Here is a 25,345-nt window from a genome sequence, read left to right as displayed (position 1 = left end):
AAAGGGGGTAACCGTTGGTGTGAGGGGACTGAAGCAGCATTTCAAGTTTTGTTTAGGGGCCCATAACTCCATTTAAAGTTCATTATTGTGGAACTATGTCTGTAGTTATTTCACTATAAAAGGAGTGATGAACACCTTTATTGAAGGCTAAAATAAACACTTAGCTAAATGTTTTGAGGCGCATGCACGGCTCACTCTCTGCTGAATTTCTTTTGGGTTTTCATGTTTTTTTTTTGTTTTTTTTCCCAGACTGTTGTCGTGGAAACTGAAGTGTCTTTATGTAGGCTCTTGGCAACATGAACACTATTTGACACAACGTGGGGAGGGATTTTTATTTTATTTTTTTAAGTGGTTGCCCACACTAATGCCAGCCATGACAGAAATTGACAGGTGGGTGGAGTGGGTAGATTTATAGTAGTTTGGTCTCTAACAAGGAGGAGCTTTGTTTTCGTTTTTGAAGGATGCAGAAAGCAGAAATCGACCCCCGTCTTCCTTTACATGCCTTAGCTTTTATGCATGGAAATGCTCTGCTTGGTAACTGTACTCAGAAGTTTAGTTTTACACTGTTGTATTTTGTGTTTTCAGAAAATCATTGCTAGCAGGGATTCAGCCAGTTTTACTTGGATATTTCTCTGTAAAATTAAGAGTAACATACAGCCTTCAAAAGTCACATAAGCTAGTAAATAAAGTATTCCTGTTTGTGGTTTAATGTAGCTGTTTATCAATAATGGTCTGCAAATTTTTCTGTGGGCACAAATCCACAAATGCTCTGTTTCTCTGCATGTACTGTCCTTGTTTACATACATTTGAAATATTATTAATATAATCTCAGTACAAATCTGTCTGTTCTATGTAGGTCTAGGAGGTTTTGTCAGAGGACCTAATGTGCATCATAAAAACCAAGCAAGACAGAAGACGGTAGAGAGAAAGTTGTTGAAGTTTCTACAGGTTGTTTAGTGAACACGTGACGCGTGTGGAAAGAAGCCATTCTGTTCAGAGGAAGCAAAAATGAAACGCCCTCTTCTTCATGGTGCAACATAGCGGTGGCAGTTTCATGCAGTGGGGTTTTTCCTCCTCTTCAGAAGGGTCAGGAACGTTTCCCAGAGTTGATGGAGTGATGTATTGAGCTAAATCATGAAAAATGTTAAATAAAAACCAATAAGAGGCTTAAAAATTAAGTGACAGAACAACCACTGTGAGCACACAGCCAGAGCTGCAAAGGAATGGTTTTTTAAAGTTGGGCCGCTCATGGTGCCAGTATGTTGGAGTAGATCTGTTAGTTTAGTTCTCATGTATTGACTTTTGTTCCTTTTCCTTTTTTTTTCCTTTTTGGTTGAGGCATGTTTGGACAATTATTCTCTCTGGTTTTGGATGCTGTGCAGCTGGAAGGATTTTTGCTTTTTTAACTTTTGGACAGTTGTTATGATAAGTTACCATGGGAGCAGAGTCAAAATCAAATTGGGTGGATTACCAGAGTTTGCCAACTGATGGCATCATCCAGGTCATGTTAAATCATCTGCTTCCTGGAAATTGAGCTATTAGCATGCCATGAGAGTCGCAAGGCTGTAATACAGCAACATGCTTCAGTCAGAGGCTACTTAAGATTTGTTGCAAGACTGACTGCTACTGGACATTCTTCCTGCCTGTAAAATCAATTTAGAGATACTTGGGTCTTTAAATTATAAGTTCTCTGAAGGGTAAATAAAGTATCTTTGAATTCAATTCAATTTAGATGAAAGCATATTTGTTTGCTCAAATGGTCTTGTCAAAGTCTAGACCTTACTGCAGTTGAGAAACTGTGACAAAACCTTATGAGTTATAAGTTGATTTTGAAAGTTGCCTCAGTCCAATCAAAGCTAATTTGCAGCAAAGAGTGGCCACTATGTAAGAGTTTAAAAATGATCCCAGCTGCTCAGAGTGAAGGTTGCTTTGTCTGTAGGTCTTTTAAAAAATGACAAGTGATGCAGGAACTTTTTAGGAAACAATCTGCAGGAATAATTCGTTCTCTTTTCTGAAGATTTCAACCGGCAGGATGAGTAATTTTCTCCAGTCTCATTTTGTTCAGTTGGAGAACATGCATCGTCTTTAGGGTTCCTTTGTTTGTTTTAAGGAGCTATGAAGACAAATTACCGGCACTAATGGATGTTTTTGTTACTTGATTACCTTGCTGTTCCTGGAAGCATAGCTGTACAAAACTGTGTAATGAACAAATAATGACCAAATCCTGTCAGCTCAGTCAGAGAAGCCAAAACGTTAATTGTTTTCATTAAATTAGGGGTTTATTATAAAATATTTTATTAATGGGTTTTGTTAAAACTTTGTCCATAAGCCCTGTTTTGTACTGGACTGTAATATGATGGTCCTTTCTCATTGTCTGTTTAGGACTTAGACATAATGCTTTTAGTTCTCGGCTTTGACTGTGATCTGTTTTTCGTCATATTTCCTGATAAGCCAGGAAATTACGTGATGCAAATTGCCTTGTTTATTATTAATGTCTGGTGTTGCTGCTAGAATAAATTAACATTTTCTCTTCTGCTTTTCCTGAATCTGTTAAGAGATTCATAGCTGCTGTTAACTTGTGAGAGTTAACCATTATCCAAATGTTCTTTTGTCTTTCTATCTAAATGTCCTTCAGTCTACATATTCCAGATGTCTTTCCGCTTACCTGTCTCGGGGTCCTTTTGTCTCCCTGTCCAACCGTTTTTTTCATCAACCCATTGGTTTGTCTAACCCCTCATTTGTTCATTCATCTATCTGTCAGTCTGTCCAACTTTCCTACAATGTACCTATTGATTTGTCCTACTGTCTTTCAGCTCTTTTGTCCATCCACTGGTTTGTCTGCTTGTCCATTTGTCCATCCTTCCATTTACCTATCAGTTTGCCCATTCATTTATCTAACCATGTCTCCGTCCAGCCGACAACTCAACTACTTACCAACCTCCTGTCAGGTTTTTTTGTCTGTCCATCAAACAGTTTGTGTAAGCATGTATTCATTAGTTTGTCTGAACAAACTGTTGGATCAACATGAATTGACTTGCTCAACTGGCACCTGACTGCTCATCAGTTTGTGTTCATCTGCATGTGGATTTGTTTGTCCATCTGTCCAGTTTGTCTGTCCATCCAGGTGTTTGTCTGACCACACACCTTTTGAGTTTGTCCAACTTCCCTTTAGGCTTTCTAATAAACAGCAAGTTCTTTTCTTCAACCACAGTGATAGTCTCCATTCACTTTAATAGTTTGTTAAAAGGGACTGAGGTACTCTTGCTCTGGAAGTGTCATGCTTTTTTTGAAACCTTTATGAACTCTGACACTCATACTGCCATTTTTGGTTTTGAATGTTGGTTTAACTCACAACTTCTAAAGGCAGACGGTAGAGAACAGCAAGAGGAGCTGTGCGGTTTTATTTGAGTAAGGCAGAACCTCTGTCCGACGCGATGTATAAGGAAGCCGAGCGTGAAAGAGATGAGATGTGGTTTATTACAGCTCAATAAAACGCATTCATTTGAATGTGATTCATCTCTTCGCTCTGTCCGACAGCGGACTGCTCTCCAGCGTACAATGGCGCGTGTGTCGTGTTTTTCTGACTGTGGTTTGCATGCCAAGGTGGTGGTAATGACACCATTCCTTGACAGCCTCAGTACCATCTGGCATGTACCTGATTATTCTTTTAGATTAAAAGATGTTTTCACTCTTGAGTCCAGCTTTAGGAGTCTGGAGTAACATTTCAATGCTCCTCGTCTGTAGAACCAGAGTGTGAACATGATGCAGATAAGGCAGCAGAATCTACCTCTGTTTAAAGGTTCCTCAGTCATCTGGAGTGTTAATATCCCCCCCGCTATTGCAAACAAGTCCTTTGCTGTCTCGCATCTATATCACACTCTCTATTCTGGGAGTCTTATCTTCAGCTTCGTGGAATACGTCACAGTTCACTACAGAGTATTTATAAATAGTACTGGGCTTTTTATTTCTGTTTTTCCACTAGTTCATATTTTTTATATTCCCTTCACTGCTGAGAATAATTAATCAAAAAGAAGTCCAAATTTGGTGAGCTATATATATATTTTATGTCTTACTGTTCCTGATTTATCTCTCCCCAGGCCTATGAACTGTCAACGCTGACGGGAACCCAGGTTCTGCTCCTGGTTGCCAGCGAAACGGGTCATGTCTATACTTTCGCCACCCGGAAACTTCAGCCTATGATCACAAGCGAAACGGGCAAAGCCCTGATCCAGACTTGCCTTAACTCGCCAGACTCTCCGCCGCGCTCCGACCCCTCCATGGACCAGCGCATGAGCGCCACGGGCTTCGAGGAGACGGACCTCACCTACCAGGTGTCGGAGTCAGAGAGCATGGGCGACACCAAGGTAAAACTCATAACTCGAATGCCTCTGATTCAGTGCATGTCTCTCTGTCTGCTCTCTCTTTGAGAGATTCATTAAACAGTTAAAGCATTGCAGAGAGTGACTGATGAACATTGTAAGAAACGTCTCTAAGACATGCAGGCATGCAAAGGGACATAAATCAAGTTGACTACCAGCTGTGGTGGATAAAAGTTAAAATGTAAAATGTTTTAAGCCTTCTTCTGCTTCATGAAAGGTTTTTGCTTTGGCTTTCCATAAGTATTCATCTTTAAACTTTTTCCTTCATTTTGTCACAATAAATGCATAAACGTAAAAAACAAAATTAGTTATTTTGCAAATAAAAATACTACAGTAGCTTCTTTACAAGTATGTCTGCAAGCTGTCGTTCAAAAGTAGGCTTGTCACAATAAAATGGACTTGCTTATACATCTTTCCTTACTTATTGCACATTGTTACCCAATCTAGAATTTTTGTACAGGTATTAATCGGTGCATCTCTAACTTTAACTCTTCCCTTGCTCCATTTCTTTGTTGGTTTGCAGTTTTGCCATATTCTTCCCGTTCTCAGATGCTACATTTATTCTTTATGAGATGTTTAAAGCTTAGAATATCAATTTGAAATCTAACCTTGCTCTGACCTGCCTTCTGTGTTTCTTCATCTTCATGACTCTGTTTGCTCACTGATGTTCACTAACCAACCTCAGAGGCCTTGGCAGAACAGTTGCATTTATGCTGATATTACATTACATAAGCAAAAGCCTTCAACCAACCTCTTCCCTGTAACTCACTGCATCTCGTATAACCCTAATGAATAAAATTTGTTGTTGTGAGACGTTCAAAACCTCCACTTTCACCACCAAACCATTTTTATGAAGCTGAGTAAAAAGTATGTGTGGTTCCTTATAGGGTTGCAGACTGAAGATGAAGTCAGATGTGGAGATTTAAAGAATTAACCATCGTATGTGAAGGGAATAGGCTTTAACTCATTGCATGACCTCTCCTCACCCAGAAAAAACACTCCTTAAAGATAAATCCCAGCAGGTCTGGGCTGTGTTAGGATAAGACACAACTACTCAGCTCTACAGTCTGTGGAAAGATCTGTGTTTCTTCTTTTCATAACATTTCAACCCTTTAAACTCAATCTGAGCATATCAACATCTTATAACTTCACCCCGTCTTGCTAATTAAAAAAAAATTATTTACATTTTAGACAAGTCAAAACAGAAAACTCAACATATTTTATTTGGTGAATGCAGATGCATGAAAACACTTTCACATTTCCAATTTGATGTTTTCTGCTGCAACAAATTCTGTTAACTTTAATACCTTTTCATAATAAATATTAACAAGTTTTCCATTTGAATGTATGGAAAGTAAAAAATGTATCTTCAAAAGTCTTGATTAGCAGTAATAAATTTATCCGCCACTTGCTTTTTTTTTTTTTCTTCTTTCCTGATTGCACCTTTTGTGCAATCGCATGCTGGAAGTCCATATTCCCTTCACTGCTTGCACAGCTTAAGTGTGCACCTTTTTGAAGACGGACGCATGCAGGCCCCCTTTGCCCACTCGCTGTTTTCGTAGGGCGCCAGCTAATGCGTACCAGACTCCCGTCAGGGATGGGAGCTCAACCTTTGCATGTTAATCCACTCTCATGCCCGCTCCGCTCATTGATAAAAATTAGATTCTGCCTCTGTTGCCATATATGGTATGGTTTCCCTGCCTGCACTCTTGGCTGAGGCCCCTCGCATTCCTTATAAGCTGCAGCTGTCTTTGGAGTCCTGTGATTTTGACCCTCCGCTGCACTCCACCCTCTCCACCCCCACCTCTAAGTCCCCCTCACGTTTGCCGATTACGGTAGGGAGGTTCGGATGCAGATAGGAGCAAGTGGGCTAAAGACGCTTCACCAGTGCCGGCCGTCCATTTAGGCGGCCGGCAGGGGATGCTGCCGCCGGTGGGCCATCCCACCTAAGCAGCCATGCCAGCGGGAGAGCATTATGACTCCTGTGAACTGTCACAGGAGATTTATTTGTGGTTCGGGGCTGTTATAGCTGAGACCGGGCAGGTGGACACCATTTTTTTGAGGGATGGTTTCAGTGCAGTGGGTCTGCCGTGTGGTTGCTGCCGTGTGAGCGTCTGGACTCTGTCCATCATGAGAGCGGCGTGTCATGCATACAGACTAAGCTAGTCTAAACAGTCCAGTTTGTAGAGGCTGATGGGGGAAGTGGAGAACCTTTGGAAGGGGGAGGAGGAAAAAAAAGCAGGTTTATGAGATAAGTAGACATGATTTAGTGTTGGGATGAGGAAAACGATGTTCCTCGTGGTGTTTCTTGTGAGAAGTTTAGGAAGGTTTTTAAGAAGGAAGCCAGCTGTAAGGTAGCAGACATCCATCCCCCAACTGCCAGTCAGCTGGCTGAAAAAGCACCCATCAGTTTTCTTTGCAGACAACAAATTAGGGTTGCAAGTAAAGATTATTTATGGATTAATGTATTGATTATTCTGATGATTAATCTCAAACAAAACTGGCACGTTTGTAGATTTTCCATTTTCCCCGTTTTTGTACAATACTGGAAATACATTTTGTTGCAAATAAATTTACTTTTTTGTAAAAAAAAATAAGTATTTTTTTTGCCCAAAATACATTTCTTTAATTGATGCTTGATCATTTACAGCAAATAATATTTCTAACAATACAGGAACTGCTTTTATTTCCATCTTTCCAGCCACTTGGGCCAGCATCTCTGGGGGAATCCTAAGGCGTTCCCAGGAACATAGTTTCATTTTTATTCTTACATTTTTGTGCAAATGCTATTTCTACTTAAGGTTATGCTACGTTGAAGTCCTCATTCTGGCCCATGGTTACAGGAGAATATGTTAACACATCTTTATCTGTTCAGTGTCTGGTTTTCCAGCAGTTTGTATTTCAGACTGGAAATAAAGTAAACCAGCTCTTCTAACAAGATGCTTATTACATCTTGTACCGATTCTAGTAGGTGATTTTATCTTTATAGAAAACAGAATTGGACATTTCCCTCTTGTTTTTCTGAACAATAAAAAACAAAAAGGTATATTTCCCAGCTGTTCCCTTTTAATACTGACTCGTACAGCAGTGTTGTTGGTTATTAGTTTTCAGCTTCTTTTTTGTCAACTTACAGAATATGACGTTTGTGATCATAGAAAGTCATGGTGGAAGTTACTCTGGGATAAAAAAAGACAAGTTTCAAGTTGATCTTCTTTGTCTACATCCATACTGCTAACTGATCAGATTAAGTTTTCCTTTTAATTGGGTCTGACCGGTGTTCTGGGGTTGGAAATGGTGAGAAATGGGTCTCCCCTTGTTCATAAAATGTGCAAAAACTGAAAACAACTTCCACTTTCTTAAGAATGCTAAACAATTGTAATAGTAAATTGACAGTTTATATCTCCTAAGCATTTCAGAATAACTGAGTAACATCTACTCTGTAAATATTATAGAAGTCGTACAAAACACTTAATTCTTTTTAGGTCAAAGGAAATTTAATCAAAGTGAATGAGAAATATCTCCCAGGTTGCCATGATGTAATGTTTTTTTTTTTTTTTTACCCAAAACATCCATGGAAAAGCGGTCCAAAAGTCAGAAGGTTCACCAGAAGTAATGGACCATACCCCTTCCAGAAAGTTTCATATTTATCTAACGAGTCCAAACAATATTTTCCTAAAAGTCTTCAGAAATTGTTTTTATTGGTTATTCTGAGACAGAGTCCCAAAGCCTTGGACATGACTTCATAACCCTTTCCAGATTAATTGCTCTTTTTAGCCAACTTTATGTTGTAGGACTGGTCCCATTTGATACATTTCTTAATTGTTGTAGTAATTTGGCTGGGCTTTTATTATGTGAAGCGATTTTTATCTGATACTAAAATTTGTATATTTGATCACAGTCCTCACTGATTTCCTGGATGTCACTGTCGTCATTTTTTCATGTGCTGAGTATCGGATGTGTATCTTGTCAGGTTGATGAATGTTTGCCGCCCCAGAGGTTCACACCTGTTGTGAGCTTCTTGGCCATTACAAATTCACAAGTACTTGAAAAGAAACAATAGAGATTAGTTTCAATATCCTTCAGAAATATCACACGTGCATATTTTCCTGCCCACTAAAAACCCAGTATGTTTACGCCGCTGCGTTCCTCCAGATTTTTTTGTTTTATTTAGGTCAGATCTCTAATTTAGGATATGGCTTGAATGCTGGATCTTTAAAACCTTTTTTGCTCTTTAGGTTAGTCATGGACATAAATAACAAGTATCATAACTCATACATGCTGGAAAGCAGTGGATTCTCAGTATGTTCTGGTTTTTCCTTCTTTCTCCTCTTCTCCCATGGTTCCCTACTTCTCGGTCTGTCAGTGTCATTGCTGTTAAAATCCTCCCTGAGTCCAGTTGTAATGCTCATTAGTGCCGCTTGAATAGCCAAACCAACCAGGAAACGTCCTGAGTAAACTGCTGCCATTCTGTGTGCAGCTTGGTATTAAAGAGCCTCTGTAAATCACCTGACAAGTCCACTATTCAGTATATTGTACACTTATGCATACGCAGTGTGTTGCATGTGTTGGTAGGGGAGGAAAGCAACATGATGTCACCAGGCCCCAGGCCCCCACTTCCACCCCCTTATTTTACAGCAAGCAACTGGACAGGTCAGCCGCCATTGGCTGCACCTCCTCCACTTGGGCTGCCTTGCCTTTTTTAGCAGTCCCAAATGGAGCTGCAAATTCCATGTTGCTGGCAGAGTGACAAACTGGGAGATGGGAGCCAGCAAATGGGAGATTAGAAGAGGGCCAGTCACCAGTGAACTGCACAATGGTCTCTCACACCGACACTGGACCAGCCTGCCAGTTGTCACCTTCAGTTTGGAGTGAATAAAATCTCTTGTGAAAAGGGAATTATTTGTCCTTCTTACTCTAATTGCTCAAATTTATTCTCCTTCTGAAACATGTTTTATCTGGAAGGCCAGAGGCTTTTTTTTAATTATACATAGAAGGTTTAATAAAATCAAACAAATAAAAAACAAAACAAAACAAAAAAAAACGTGATCTGAAAGAAGTCATCCAGAGTGATTTAACAAGATTGCTGGTTTGTTTAAAGAATCAGTCTCAATATTCAACTCGTTGTTTTCAAAGTTCATCTTTGTCTCCGTAGTTAAATCCTTCTGTTGTAAAATGGATTAGATAGCTGGGTGAGGGGGCAGGGCTTATATCAGATGACTCAGTACTCTTCTTGCTCAACTATAAAACTCTGACATCATTTGCTGTTGTAACATCTAGTTAAACAAGCACAGATTGGTGCTGGCCTTTTTATTTATTTATTTATTTATTTATTTGCAGCAAAAAAATAAATAAATTTTTACAAGTTCAACTTTTGGTGTCTGAAAAGATCCACCAGGAGCAAGTACATTGCACTTCTTTTTGATTCTATTTAAAATCAGTGAATTTGCAAAAATTAATGCTTTGATTGGATACATAAATGGGAACAACTTTTTAATTCCTGTTGAATTCAAAACGCTATAAAACAAAATTCTTGAATTTTTTTTCTTGTATTTATAGTTCATCTGAACCTGTAGAAGTTGGAATCACCGGATCAGATTAGATAAAATTTTTAGTTAATTTCCATAATGCCAATTTAAAAAATATATTCTCACCTTACTTCAGTTCAATCATACCAAACTGATCTGTTATGAAACAATGCATCCAAGTTCAGTTCAGTATATAAATTGATAAAAAAACCAGGAAATTGTATCCCCTCATTGACTTGAGTTTTGGATCATTCACTCCTTCAAAAGCAATCTTCATACCGCACACACATGTAGTGACAGAGGAGAGGAAAATCTGTCCCTTAACAGGAGGAAACCTCCAGCAGGACCAGAGCCTGGCTCAGTGTAAACTGCAAACTGCCACGTCCGATTGGGCATTTGAGAAGATGCGGCAAAATGCACAAAATGAAATAGACGAACTGATCCAGTAGTACCTTGTATGTTAAAGAAAAATGAAGTTGACATGTGAGAGGGAGAATGTTAAGTTGTTGGGAGCATTATCTCAGCTGTTGCCTTCCACCCGGAAGGTATCACAGCCAAACAGAAAGCCAGAGCAGTTGCCTCTCCTCTATCTTGCTGCAGCTTATCTTATGGTGAGCTGAAAGTGTAAAACTTTTACCAGAGAAGAACCTTTGTGAACCTCTGCAGTCAAAAATGTGACGGCAACAAAGAAAGCAAAGATGTGCTTTGTCTGTAAATGTAAAGACCATTTCCAGGTGACAAAAAGTCTGTTGCCAGGACACCCATTCTATGTGCACTCTTGTAAAAATGACATTTGTGATGTTTTGGCAATAAGAAAGTCATAAGAGGTCCTGCTTAATATTTGAGATGATCCATGTAGGAGATACTGTAAGCATGTAGAAGAAGAAATGAAACTTTTTAAGCCTGTGTGGCCAAAAACTGCACATTGTTTTCTAGTGGGAGCATCATGCTGTGAGGATGCTTGTCTTCAGCAGAGCTAAAAATTGCCCAACAATGCTTTAAGACAACCTGTTAGAGGCAGCACAAGACTTGAAACTGGGGTTCACCTTCTAGGAGGACACTGCCTCAAATTTACAGCCGGAGCTACAATGAAGTGGTTTAAATCAAAGCTTATTGGACCAAAGTCCAGAACTAAAGTTTGTTTTGGTTGTATTTACCCAGAATGCCCTGCACTACAGTCCACTTTCTGCTTTTGGATCGGATTCGAGTTCACTTCAACTGAACAGAGACCTAGGTTTATGGGTGGACCAGAGTTTGATGTGCATTCACACCTTCTCAAGCAAACTGGACTTTCTAGACAAACAAGCTAGAATGCACCCTATGACGCAGAGCTGGATAGCTGACCATGAAGCTGGTCAAAGAAAGCAGTAGGTCAGTGGAAGGTCTCTAGTGGGTCACACAGGCTGTTTGGAGGTCGGAGTGCTCTGTGTGGCACACCTTCTGAAACTAACCTCCCAGCCACTGATTGGACCTCAGTGACGACACGTCTGCAGATCAGGAGCAGATGTTTCTCTCTCCCCTGAGTGGTGTAAAATGGAAAACTGGAACATGATGACCTTGTCATGTCAGTGAGCCATTTTCTTAACTAACTGTGTAAGATTGAGCATCTGGGTTGGTTGCAGACGTTAGGGGGTTTTATAAGCGGACCCATGCCGCCTCATCTGGCCCAGAGGGGGGCTATTTGCCCCTCGTAGGTGCTCAGGTTTCTCTCCAGCTGTCTGTGCCCTCAGCTGTTTCTACTCTGTCCCCTGTGATGTATCCTACTCAGATCTGCCCCTGCCTACACACTTTCCTTCTCCTCTCTGACTTTGCAGCTTCTTCAGTTCAATTGCTGTTGTCTATCTTGTTAGTTTTGTTGTGTATTAGCTGGGGAGTCTGGAGAAAGCGTGAAGACATGGTTACAACTGCGTTGCGCTCTGTTGTGTGAATGCATTCGGTTTTCCTGTTGAGCTCAAATTGTCCCTCCCCTCACTCCACCCCCCTGACGCTTGAGCTGCTGTTTAACTAAACCGGAGAGGGACCTTGGACTAGTCCGGATCTGAGGTGCAGACCTTTTAAACAGATCAAAGTTGTGCATTTTCAGTCATTTATACTTTATTAAAGGACCTATAAGCTGGTCAGTTGTCTGGCCAGCTTACACTGACCAGAAAACTGAAAGTGCTTGAAGTTAAAACACTATCTTTACATCATATTATGAGCAATATGGCATATAGCTGCTCAAAGAGTCTGTACAGTAGCTCCATTTACATGTTTGCATGGTTGAAAGGTCTTATCAGACCAGTCCATGGTGGAGCAACCACCTCTCACCCACGTAATCAGTCACATATAAAAACCAATAGTAGTTTGCCAGGATGAGCTGGCTGCACAGTCCTGTGTCAGCACTATATATTGTATCTTACTAACGTTGTATATCCAGATGATAATCTTGGATTTTCTCTACATCTCATATACTAATGTGGAGTAATTTGTATTTTTGATTACCTTCTCAGTCTAGAAACATTGAAAAGACGCTAAATGTGAGCCCAATATTGGTCCAATATCAGGTGGATTTTTGTGAATCAAGTATCTGAAAGGTTATCATCTGGATGTTGCCCTCAAACTGCTGACAGATTGTAAATGACACTGGGAAACTAGGGCAAATTTCATGCTGCATTTTCAATCCAAGTACAGTACAGACGACAAACGAGAAGTTGTGAAACCAAAATATCAATCCATTTCTTTTCACATTGCAGTCCTTTGGTTGGGTGGTAGTAGCTGTAGCTACTATTGTAGCTACACCCCTGATTTTTAGACATAAATTTTCCTCTTCAGCTTCCTATGTTTAAAACCTCTTCAATGTCATGTATTACTTCCCAGAGTATGACTTAATACATGTTTTAGGTCTGATGCTATGTTGACCCAAATTAGAGAAAGGAAACGCACTTTACCAATTGTTTTCAATAATTTGTTCGCTCCTTAATTTCTGTCCATCCATCCGTTCGTCCGTCCAATTTTCTGACATAACTTGAAGCTTTCCTCCCTCAGTAAGAACATCCACACAGAAGGTGGTTGTTGTTAGTTTGTTGGCATTTGATTTTGATGCATGAAGTGCCTGTTCTGGTGGACTTTGTCTGTTCGTCCATCCTGTTCGTTTTCCTTTCTTGTTTGCTTCTTTTGTTCTGGCCTCTGGTTTTCACAGGTTTCATAAAAGACCTGAATACTGCAAATATCTCTGCCAAAACCTCACCATGAACTTTTTGTGCTAATGGCTTTAAAAGTTAGAAAATTTGGAGAACGGAGTATTCTACCAACCCACATAATTAAAGGATTATATAGTAATACCTCTGTAAATAGGTGCTTAAATTGAAAATGTTTCTTTATTTAAAGATTAAGCAAAAGGTTTCGCAAACCTTTTGGCTTCATTGTCGCTCCATTTATTCCTCCCCACAGTAACAATCGTTATATTTAAGTTTAATCACCTGGAGTCAGACCCTGAGAGCAGTGAACCCACACAAAACCGAAACCTTCTGAATGCTTTCTAATATGCAGGCCTGTTCACATCCTGCTATTAAACGTCATTAGCATCATGTGCTAAGTGTTGGTGTGAGTGTGTACACTGTGGCACTGTGGGTTTAGTTGGGCTTTTTAGCCTCAGCCTGACGCCCACTCTGCTCTCATCATGGAGCCCACTCACAGACACATCCTGTCAGGTGGTTCAATGGAGCTGCACATTAGGGTACAGTTTGATGCTACGTCTCTCTCCTTTTGATCATCTCATCTCCCTCATTTACTTGCCTTTTACCATGGTCAGTCAGTTGTCATAGTAACCCTACCAAATGATAGTTCAAAAGATGTATAGGCAGATGGAGATAAATGAAAAAGAAATAAATTCTTTTATTGAGATAAATGAAAAAGAAATAAATTCTAACTCCAAGATAAATGGATAAGATGTTCTTGCCTCAGTTAGGTATTTAATCTAATTTAATGATAACACCCCACTTTGACAGAAGTGGTCTATTGATACCTGATATACTGAAAGAATGTGAAATGTTAAACTCTCTTAAGCATCTTTTTTTGCATCCAGTTGCATTACTGGATGCAAAAAAGTGGGGAATACTGAGCCTCTTTTGCCAATCCCTACCATCTTTTTGGGATCATACTGCACTTTTATCTCACCATACACGACATTTTCAATTCTGCTTTTTCTAATGGATGTTTGGGCCAGTTGAATCTTGTGAAATACAAGATTATTACCCTTTAAAGGACAAGGTACTGTACGCTTTATTGGATGCTGATCATCATGATACGTTTCTAGTTTTGGCCTTTTTTAGGGCACAAATAGAAATTGCCTCAAGATTTTCTACCAAACGTCAGTTTGTCCCGTCGACAATTAATTTCCTTCTATGTTTCATTTGGTGCCCATTTAAAAAAACAACCAGCCTTTGTGTATCACTTTATTCCCCTGGTTAATGATGTGTTTTGATGGATTATGGATAAAAGCAGACAGAAGAGAAAAGCCAACTAAAGATGGTCTTAGTTTGTGTGTTCAGGGGTTTGTCGGATGATCCAGTCATCTTCATTTGTAATGTTTCCCAATTTTGTGGGCATTCAGTACTATGAACTATAAAGAAACCTGATCATAAAAGTTAGAATACAGTCGGCTCAAATTTAATTCGACAAATTGTGACCTTCAGCCTACGATGGTCATTTTGGTCAGTTTCATTATTTTGCTAGTTATGCATTTTGATAAATAAGAAGATGAATGCCATCAAAATTCTCAAATCAGATGTAATGGCCATTTTGTACTTACATATAAAATAGTTTCATATCCATGTACCCAACCATCAAGTTATTTCACTTTGTAGGCAATAAATGAGCGACAGAAGTTGGGTTTTCTTGGATTGTAGGAGGATCCTTTTCCTAATTTTGTGCGACATGCATCGCTAAACCTTCCATATCGGAGGCCGGCTATTCAGTTTCTGTATTCAGTTTTTTTTTTCCTTTGCAGGACACACTGAAGCCAACATTCACTGTAGCCAATCTACCAGGCACAACGAGCAGCGCCCAGTCCACGGTACCCACCACCTCCACCACCATGCAGGTGAGCACTGGGGCGTCGTTTCCCATCACCAACTACCTGGCGCCCGTCTCGACCAGCAGCAACATCAGCGCTAATGGAACCGTCCTCAAGACGGCCGGCGCCTCAACGGGAGTCATGCAGCTTCCCAGTGGCTTCACCTTCATGTCCGGTAAGTCCTCAGCAGTCGGTGCTCTGTTCAAATTCTCCTTTTTTTTATTTTCTTACCTTCATCCTGTCCCTCCATGTTTTGCTAATGTCATTGTGCAGTGAAGCTTATTTGCTGATTAGAATGTGAACGGCGCCACAGCGTGACCTCAGCCGTCATCTTCAGGTGGTCACGCCTACTCTCTGAGCATTTCACATCACACTGCAGCTTTTCATAGCGAATCACCAACACTCCAACACAGTCACCTCGAGTTTAACAAAGCCTGTGGTATCCAAGGGAGACACGTCGTCTGTTGGCCACGGGCCCTACCTTTGATAGTTAGATAGGGACACGAATAATTAAATGAGAGGGACACAATAGACCTGGCAAAGAGGGCCGATGAGCAAGCCCCATAATTAGTTATGAATATTCAGTTAAGTGTCTCTGGTTTGTGGTGAAATTATAATTGAGGCATTCTGGAGTTTGATCCTGTGTGTCAGAGTGATGCTGAACTAGGAATGACCTTTTCATTGACGGGGGACTCCATGGACACAAACTCTGCACTTGATCAATTCTGTGAAGCAGCTTCTGGTTTGGAAGTCCCTGGAGGCTTCCTGAATAGTCTGTCCTGTTATTATTCATTTCTTTTCAGGTCACAGAGACTCCAGAAGTATAAATAAGAGGGGCACTGATTGTTTTTGCCGGTTGTATACTTCTTCTACCAGCATATGAGTAAGCAACTTAGGCTACATTCACAAAGCAGTCAAATGCGATTCAAATCTACTTTTTTGTGCTGTTATGTTGTACTAAATCAGATATGTTTTTAGTCTGAGCGATCAGGCCACTTATTATTCATCTTTTACGTCATTGATACGAGACTTATCATAATTTGGCACCAGAAGATTCATAATTTGGTGAATCTGTAAACAATGAATTAAAATTATGATGAAAGACGTCTGAGTCACTGAAGTGCATCTCATCACAATCCCACTACTCTCGGTTCCGACTACAAACACAAACAGACTTCTCTACAGGAGTTGCAGTCAATATTCCATAAAGCGCAATCTTTATTAGTTGTGCTTTCTTTTTATCAGCTTCCTCCATCTTATTATACTGTGAATATACAGTCGGCTACTATTGCTGAATAAACTTTGAAATGGCTCCATAGACACAAACGTTATGGTAGCTCTGTTATTTCAACGTTCTTGACATTACAGGTCGTAAACCGTTCACACAGAAGTCTGATTGCGGTCACATTTAAAAAGTAGTATCAATGGCCAATGAAAAAAAAAAGATATAAAAAAAAAATCGTAATTGAGCATGAAGATCAACTGGGTGAATGTGGCCCAGTTCATGCCAGCAGTAGCTCCTCTTCAGTTGGGAAGAAGCAATCTGTCTGCTGGTCAGTTTGATTACAGGGAGAGGTTTTCTGTCAAAGCACCAGCTGTCCATTAATAGCCTATTGAAGTTCAGGATTTATTTAATTCGCAAATATGAATGCTATAGTTTAATCGAGGTGTAATTCTGCAGATGTGTTCAAAAATTGAAAACATTTGGGAATAATTTGCTAATTACTTTTTTCCAATGATATAGATGTGTAGAAAACAAAAGAAAGCACTAACCTGGTGCCATTTTCAAGAATAATTTTTATTGAAAATATTTTAGTATTTTTTATTATTGTTAGTAGGAAAAAAGTAGCCTTTATGTGATTTCTTTAGTTCTTATAAAGAAACTAGAATCTTTGTCAAGTATTAATTTACTTCACCTTTTGTGTTTTTTGCAAACTGGTCTTTCTGCTATCAGCGTATCTTTTCATAAAATACAGTTGAGTTATTGTCTTGTGCTGAAGAGGTTTCCTGTTGCATTAAAAGCTCATTTTCTCAGTATCAGCTGTGGTGATAAAGCAGTATTTGTGGACAGACACATGTTGCTCCTGTAGTGGATGATTTGAACTGACGGGGGAACAAGCTACTGTCTCTGCTCAGATTTTTGTTTTTATTTTTCTTTTGCCGGCTTTCTCTCTCCCTTTGCAACCTGGTTCCTCCACCCTCTGCTCTCTTGCTTTGCTGCCTGCTCCCTCTCTCCCCTTCACCACCTGTCTGGCACATGGCAGCAGCACCAGGTGGAACAACACACTCCACACACACACACTCAAAGCTCCACGGTTGACAGCTTGATAGGGCCTGCCCACCCTATTGCAGCAACTGCGTATGGAGCATAAGACCACTTTAGAATCTTGTTCAGAAAGGAAATCTGTAGCCTTCTACCATCACAGATGGATTCAGAAAGAATTCTTTCATTCAGATTCATGGAAAAGCATGCAAATATGCTGTTCAAATCTTCATTAGAAGTTTGTGTTTTTACCCTGGTGTCTGCATTTTGGAGATTGTCGTTCTTTTTCTGTTGCCAGAAACATTTTGAAGGCCATTAAAGAGGCAGGGAGAGGAGGGGGAGGACAGCTCTGTTGAAAATGACAACCCAAAAGGACAACAAGCCTGAGTCAGAGGAGTTTCAGGCTGTTCTGCTCATCCACAGTTGGTGTGGCTGGTTGCTATGTGCCAACAAAATGAACTTTTACTTTTACAGCTCAGGATCCTTAAACTTGGATGTGGAACAAATCTTTTTTGTTATTGTTTCAGGGTTCTAAGGAGAACTCGGTGTGTTAGAAGAGAACATCAGCAGTTCATCTTGTACTGTTATACAAATTGAAATTAATTAATTACTCTCCTGTTCCCAAAAAGAAGATGACATTTTTTTTTTAATCCTATATTTACATTTGAGAAATCATGTTGAATTAACCATGTGTAGAGTCAAAAGAAGTCATCATTTTACTTAAAAAAAAAACAACAAAAACTGAATTACTAGTTTGAAAGTCTGGATAAATATGGAGTTCAGTTGAAATATTTTCTAGGTTTCAATAAGGGTGAAAAAAAGTCAATGAAGTGTTCAAAAATGATTTTATTTCCCATCCCTAAGATTTCCTGACCATCCTGTCTGTTCCTTCTCCAGTCAGACTATCTGATCATCAGTTTTTCTTACCATCCATCCATCCATCCATCCATCCATCCATCCATCCATCCATCCATCCATCCATCCATCCATCCATCCATCCATCCATCCATCCATCCATCCATCCATCCAAATATCATTTTGTTCATCCAACCAACGATCCCTCAGTTTGTTCATCCATAACTCCATCCATTTGTCATTCAGATCCTCTGTCCATCAATCAGTTCTTCCATCTTTCCATTTATTCAACAGTCCCATACATTTTTTTCAACCATTCATCCATCCAGCCATCCGTCTATTTGGCTATCCGTCTGTGGCTTTTGCATGTTGCACATTACAGCTTTAAGGTCAAACATTAATGAACCGGGGCAGCAGACAGAAAACAATGATGGCCGCTCTGGCTGCAGCCCTTTAAGGAATCTTCTTGTTGTTGTGGGTTGGTTGCCACCAAAAATAAATGATCCCACTTAGTCCTCGGCTCCTGTGAGTCCTGGCTTTCAGCCAACTACTTGGTGTTTACCCTTCATTGCTCAGAGGCAAAATATATTATACTTTAATTAGCAGATAAAATAATAGCACTGGGTTCCAAAATAATATTTTTTGGAAGATTTGGAAGTTTGTTTTTTGTTTTTTCAACTGAATTAGGACTATTTTTTACCACTGAATCCAAAAATGACATCCATTTTTCTCCATCAGGTCAACTTTTTATTTGATTTAGAGAAATTTGATCTTGTAACTAGACTGGTTACATATTTGTGACATTATCAGTTCACTTTTGTTAAGATTTCTCATTTAAAAAGGTTATAGGAAAAAAAATAGTTTTCCAGCAGTCTATTAATTAAATGTTACAAACTTGGATTTCCGTAAATTGAATAATAAACACTAATGGTAAGGATAGGTGCATGTAAATTGAACATTACATGTGCAAAATTCTCCATCTCTTTTCTGTCCTGATGGAATCTCTCCTCCTGCTCATCATTGATCCCAGATTCTCAGGAAACTGATCCATATGTGAGGACAAGTAATGCATTTTGATGCTAATGTTGCATCCATAGTTCAGAAAGTTGACCTGATTGAGCAAAACCAATGTTCTTTTTGGATATCAAAATGACCCTAAAACAGTTGGAAAAACCCCAGACAATTTTTTGGTTGTTGACCAGGCTAGTAATGGTAGACTGAGGTTAAGTTCTGTAGCGTTTTAGAGCCGTTCTTGCCGTTTATCCAGCTGTGACCTCATATTCTACAGTTTCTGATTCTGAGGGAAGGAGATAGTAATGTTGCCTTTTTATATTTAGCAAGTCTGAACATGCAGAGGACACTTTTGTGCTTCAGAACAATAAAAAAACAGGATTTCTGCTTTTTCTTAAAAAACTATTTAGTTTTAACCCATGTGTATTTGTGTGCGTGCCCCTGCAGCAGGCACTCCTCTCCCCCCCAGCACCCCTACCATTCCTCTGAGCCAGCTGCAGCAGCACTTTCTGGCCCTCCAGGGGCAGCATGGTCAGACCCTGGCCACCGCCCCGCAGCCACAGCAGGGACAGCAGGCTGTCCTCCGCTTCCCTGCTGCTGTCTCCCTCACAGGTGATCTGCTCTGCATGCTGCCACCGTGCCTGCATCTGCTAATCTCAGTCATACCTTCATAAACCTGCTGCTTGCACACCGCTTTCCCTACTTCCTCTGCTAATATTAAACCACCTAACGCTAGAGTTACTCTCTCCACACGCACGAGGACTTTCTCCTAACCCTGCTAACGGTACTAATGTGACGTAGTTCTTTGCTGCTGTTCGCTGGGTCAGGTTCTGTCGAGTTGCTGCAGTGGCTTCATGGCCTCTGTGTGTGCGTGTGCGTTTATTTTCTTTCTTTCCGCAGGTGCAGGCGTTCCTCAGCAGCTCCAGGCCATCCAGGTCCATCCCAACTCACAGCCCACCTCCAACAGCGACAGCAGCCCTGAGATCTCTCACACCTCCACCAACTCCACCGGTAGGTCGGATTTTCACTGGAGCAATCACCGTGTGCACAGATTCAGGTTCAATTTATTTTGATAAATTTACGGCATTACGAAAAAGAAAACGTTATTTTGCTTACCAATATTATACCAAAACAGGAAGAGGCTGAAGATAACACTTATACTTGCCAACACTATTTAAAGAATCAGCAGCCTACAGTAATGAAAGATATTTATTCTTAATATCAATGCATATTTAATTTACATGGTTACACAATATGTATCAATCAATGAAGTTTATTTGTTTAGCACATTTAAGCAACAGGGTAGTTCAAAGTAATTCATGAAAACAAAAACATTAAACACACAGTCAAAAATTGTGAGATACAAATATATATCTACATAACACTTTCATATGTTCTCTTTTATAATTTTACATTCAAAGGTTGTTTTAAAACTCACCAAAAACATCATCATTTTGTTCGTTCCACAGTTTCATGCTGTTCACTAAAATACATTTAGATTTTACTTTTCTTTTTACCAAGTTCAAATATTAACAAACCTTGTCAATTATTTTTACTCTCTTTTTACTTAAATAATGTCTTAATTTCAGAAGAAAGACTTTTGTTCAGTGCTTTATACATTACCAGAATTTTTATACAAACCAAAGAGCCGTTCTATTTCCTTCAATCCCTCTAAATAAAAGTCGTTTAGAGCCGTAAAATGTTACATAACCATTTATGAAATAAAAACTAAACATTTCTAATATTTATTATAGAAAATTTGTTATAATTTTTGAGAAATGTTCCCACTATAAATGGCAAACGATACATTGTGATGGAGCGCATGCCTGAGCAGGAAGGAGAGTTTGGATATTAAGCGCCATCTGCTGGCCAACATGTGTCCTACCTTCATGCCTTTACAGTCTCTCTCCATCTCCCCCAGCAACGGTGAGTCTCCCAGCAACCATCGTCACTTCGTCAGTGCCAACGTCTGTGCCAGGCCACATGATGTACCCCAGCCCTCACACGGTGATGTACGCCTCCACTCCGGCGCTGGCCGACGGGGGGCTGGCCGTGCTCAACGCCTTCTCCCAGGGGACCCCGGCCATGCAGGTGTCCCACGCGCACAGCCAAGACACAGGTGGGAGCCGCACCGCGTGGTTTCAGACTGCAGGGACAGCACTGGAGGCGAGGCTTCACAAATTTTTGATCTTTCGGTGTTTTCCCGCCCAGGTGCCGTCCCTCAGGTGTTCCTCACAGCACCTCCCGGCACGGTGCAGATCCCGGTCTCAGCAGTGCAGCTACACCCAGTACGGCAAGATCTGCATTTCACAAGTGAAACTCTCATATTCCCTATGCAACCAGCATGCCACGTTGACTTCACTAATGCATCTTAACAGAGCACTTGGCACACAGGCCTCAGGGCTGCGTCCTGTTTGGTCTTTACTGAATGAATGTGGAGTGTTCAGCTGGCATCTTGTTGGTTTTTATTTGTTGCCAAACACATACAGAATACACCCAAGACACAGGTGCATCTTAGTAAAACAAAGAATCACATCAAAAAGGACATTTATTTTACTAAACTCATAATGATTCATTACACATAACGATAGATTGATGCTTGCAGCTAATAAAAACACAAAATTATTTTCAAGTTTAGTGGAAGGGAAGGAAAACATGTGATGGACTACTAATGTGTCTGTATGTATTGGTTTCAGACTAACATGTGTAATTTGTGCAAGAGCAGATTAAAAAAATTACAAAAAATATGGCAATTGATTACAAATTATTCAAAATTTTGAGACTCATTCTAACCTACAGACTCTATAAAGAGTGAAAAATATCTAATACTCTGGTTTCAAAAAATACATTGCACGTCTTATCCATTTTTGAAATCTGAGCATTAACATTAATGGAAAGTTTAGTGGAAGGAAGAAATACAGTAGAAAAAGTGTCAGCTTACGATTTCTGTATTTAAAATACTTTTTTTTAAAAAAGCTCCTATGTAGTAAGAACAAAAAATAAATTTTAGAAACATAATTTTGGATTTTCATTATTTTCATTATCACAATTACTTGTAATGCACATTTCTAATATGTCACTATGTGGAATAAATCAATATATAAGATGAGCTTTTCAGTTGAGTTTTTGTTTTCTTGCTTTACATCAGAGAAAAACACAGCTGTCACCTTCATTCAGCAGAAATAGCTTTTCTTTTATTAATACTTTAGTAATATTTTACAATTATATCCATTTCCTCTAACTAAAAAAACAAAATCTGATGCATTTTAGTTGAAAGTTTACTAGAAGGAAAACTTGTGTAGTCCTTTTTCATAATCATATTTAATAAAATTTTCTGATAAACAGAATTTTTTAAAAGTTTTTATTTTTGATACTTGGATTATTACACTTTCATCAATAAAATGAGTTAGAATTATTTAATAGAATTACTAATATAAATGAACTTTTTGAAGTTGTTCCAGTTTACTGAGCTGCGCCTGTAGCGCCACAGTAGCAGTGCATGGAGAAAATGATTGAAATGAAGTGGCAAACATTAAGCTAATGTGTTTTATGGGGTCATCTTGAGTGTTTTTCCAGGGCAAACAGCTTTCTGCGGATTAGCTGCAGGATCTCCATTTGCTCTGGCTGCTGTGTCCCGTGATGACCTGTGATTGGCTGTCTGTAGTCCCCCCCCCCTCTCTCCTGGTATGCTTTTAACATTTTTTTATGAATTAATTTTTCTGCAGATGGTGATTGGCCAGCAGTCGAGCGGCAGCAACAGCAGTAACCTGACGGAGCTCCAGGTGGTCAATCTGGACACGACACAGAGCACAAAGGGCGACTGATGGACGGCTGCAGCTGTTTAATATGGCAGACACACACACACACACACACACACACACACACACACACATCTATTTATTGATGCCTTCCTTTGAAATTTACCATCACTCTTCTGAATGTGATTTATCAGTACATATCTATAAACACAATGAAGGGCATATGTGTGGCAGGCCCTTAAACAATATGAAGTATGTTTTTGGTATATAAATATATATATATTTGCAAATACATAGGAGATATATCACTATATTATAATTGGAGCCTATTTTCTATGCTGTTAGATGGTGTTATTTTTAGCGTGAGCTTTGTTTCCTTTTGACAAAATGTAATTACACACATGGACTACAAGGTGCCACCAGCTTCACACCAGCCAAAGAGACATTTGTTTGTCTGAATGTTCCTGTGTGAGCCATCCGTGCACAAGCATGTGCCTGTGTGTGTGTGTGCATACACACATCTGGGCTTTTGTAAAACGGGGGTGGGAGAAAGAGGACAGAAACTTGCTTTCTGGCTTAAAAAAAAACAACAAAAACAATACATTTGGAAATGTAAATAGTTTTTCAAACAAATGAACAGTTGTATTTTTAGCTCGGTTCAGTTTGTGCAACAGCATGTAACGTTTTTTTTTTTTTTTTTTACATAGTGGGTTTTGTATGTAGAATTTGAGTTGTGTAAATTAATGCATCATCGTTCACTACAAGATGGAGAAAGAAAGCTGTTATCTACAACTTTCTGTGTTTTTGTTTATGCTGGTTTTTTGTTTGTTTTGAAGGAATTTCCAGATCATGTAATGTTGTCAGTGAAAGTAGAACACTTTTATAATTTACTGCTGTTGTATTCTTTACTTTGGTAGAGAAGATTTCAGTACTGTACCCTTATTAGGCATGACAATCTCATTGAAATATTTCCTATCAAAATTTTTGTTCAATGTTCATGAACTGACTTATATCCTTGGTAAAATGAGTAAAAAGCCTTAAAATAATTTGAAAAATACATGTTTACCTTAAGTTTTAGACCATAATTATGCAGAAAAACCCAATAATCACCCAATTTGAGTTTTATAGTAGCTCCGACAAGATTATAATTAAAATGTTGAGTTTTTGAAACATTGCCTGATATTATCATGGCGAGAAATTGGCTATTTGGTTAAACCAGATAAAACCTTGCTTGTATCATTTTTAATTAACATTTTTTCATTATTAGAAATATTTCCCTCCTAACTACTTAATGAGTTTGTTTACATTTTTCACGCTGCAATGAAATGCATGTTTCTTTTAAGGCTTTCTACTGATCTTTACCAGGGATGCTGTATAAATACAACTAATTCAAACCAAGTAGATCCATTTCCAGATGCTACTCTAGTTGCCTTGATAAAGTTTAAAGTTGGCAGAAAAGAGAACGGTTTTCTGCGTGAGAACAAGGATGTGATTGTTAGGGATTGAGTCCTGAGGTGCTTCAAAATGTTACGATTACTGAGTCTGAGTTGCAAGACCAGACTTGCGTCCTCTTTTCGCACCGTAGTGCCTATGATCCAAAGGCAGATTTTGAAAGTAATGTAATGCAAGGCTGTAGGATATTTCTCTCACACGGCTTTTGGACCTGCCGCCCTGTTTTTTGCTTCACCCTGCGAGGGGGATTGCTTATTGTTGACTCGTTTCTCCAGAACTGGCGGGATGACAGAACATGTCGAAGAAAACCCGACTGTCGACCATGATGCTATCCTGCTGTCTGTTAGCGACAAGTTGCAGACATTCACTTCTATACTCTGGTACTCATTAGGAAATGTTTATTTTTCTTTTGTGTTTAAAAAAAAAAAAAGATTGAACAGAGTTTGTGTTTTTCACCTCGTCGTTGAAAGAAATGATTGTGTATTTTTGTTGTATTGTACAGACATTTTGTAATAAAAACAAGATGAAACGCAAACTGTTGGAAAAATGATCACATCTGCTGAGGAGCATTTTTTTTTTTAATCAGGAGAAAGAATGTTAAACAAAATCATGCTGTTTTTGAACGAACCCCCAATAAAAAGTATAACCGTCAGTTAAATGATGGTTATAATGACTAAATGAACTTCCTGTTGTACAGCAATTAGGAAAACCCATGTTAAGGTGTAAGATGATTGGTGTGTGAAATAAGAGCTGATAAAAACCAGACATGATGCAGCAATTGGTGTCCTGTACATCTTCACACATCAAGAGCCTACATTAGGAAAACCTACAGAGGCATCTCAGTAAATTTAGAATATCTATATATTTGACAATTCCAAAGCTGATTTGTTTTGTCCAGAAAATTTTAAAAGAAAAATGTGGAAGAAATGTTAAAAAGCAGAAATAATGTTTAATTTAAGAAAATCTATAATTTAAAAACTCTGGAACTTAATTAGACGTTTGGAAGGAACAGTGTAGAAATCTTAAAGCCACAAAAGGTCATTTTTAAC

General features: G+C 39.2%; 1 protein-coding gene across 3 annotated transcripts in view; it reads left to right on the top strand.

Annotated features, from left to right (window-relative positions):
- Nucleotides 1–24,846, top strand: part of srfb (serum response factor b) — a 28,281-nt gene extending 3,435 nt beyond the window's left edge. Inside the window, exons 2-8 of one of the 3 annotated variants that reach the window (XM_055029998.1) lie at nucleotides 4,098–4,364; nucleotides 14,892–15,132; nucleotides 19,534–19,698; nucleotides 19,987–20,097; nucleotides 21,008–21,205; nucleotides 21,298–21,374; nucleotides 22,812–24,846. In XM_055029998.1, coding sequence (XP_054885973.1) covers nucleotides 4,098–4,364; nucleotides 14,892–15,132; nucleotides 19,534–19,698; nucleotides 19,987–20,097; nucleotides 21,008–21,205; nucleotides 21,298–21,374; nucleotides 22,812–22,910 — 1,158 coding nt within the window. In that variant the 3' untranslated portion in view covers nucleotides 22,911–24,846. Of the gene's footprint in view, nucleotides 1–4,097; nucleotides 4,365–14,891; nucleotides 15,133–19,533; nucleotides 19,699–19,986; nucleotides 20,098–21,007; nucleotides 21,206–21,297; nucleotides 21,400–22,811 lie in introns of all 3 variants that reach the window. The other 2 variants (XM_055029999.1, XM_055030000.1) reach the window with 2 other exon arrangements.
- Nucleotides 24,847–25,345: the final 499 nt, after the last annotated feature.

This window comes from Poeciliopsis prolifica, unplaced genomic scaffold (genome assembly GCF_027474105.1).
Source record: "Poeciliopsis prolifica strain line A6 unplaced genomic scaffold, Auburn_PproV2 SCAFFOLD005, whole genome shotgun sequence".
Lineage (NCBI taxonomy): Eukaryota > Metazoa > Chordata > Actinopteri > Cyprinodontiformes > Poeciliidae > Poeciliopsis > Poeciliopsis prolifica.
This window is presented reverse-complemented; position numbering and strand designations above follow the sequence as displayed.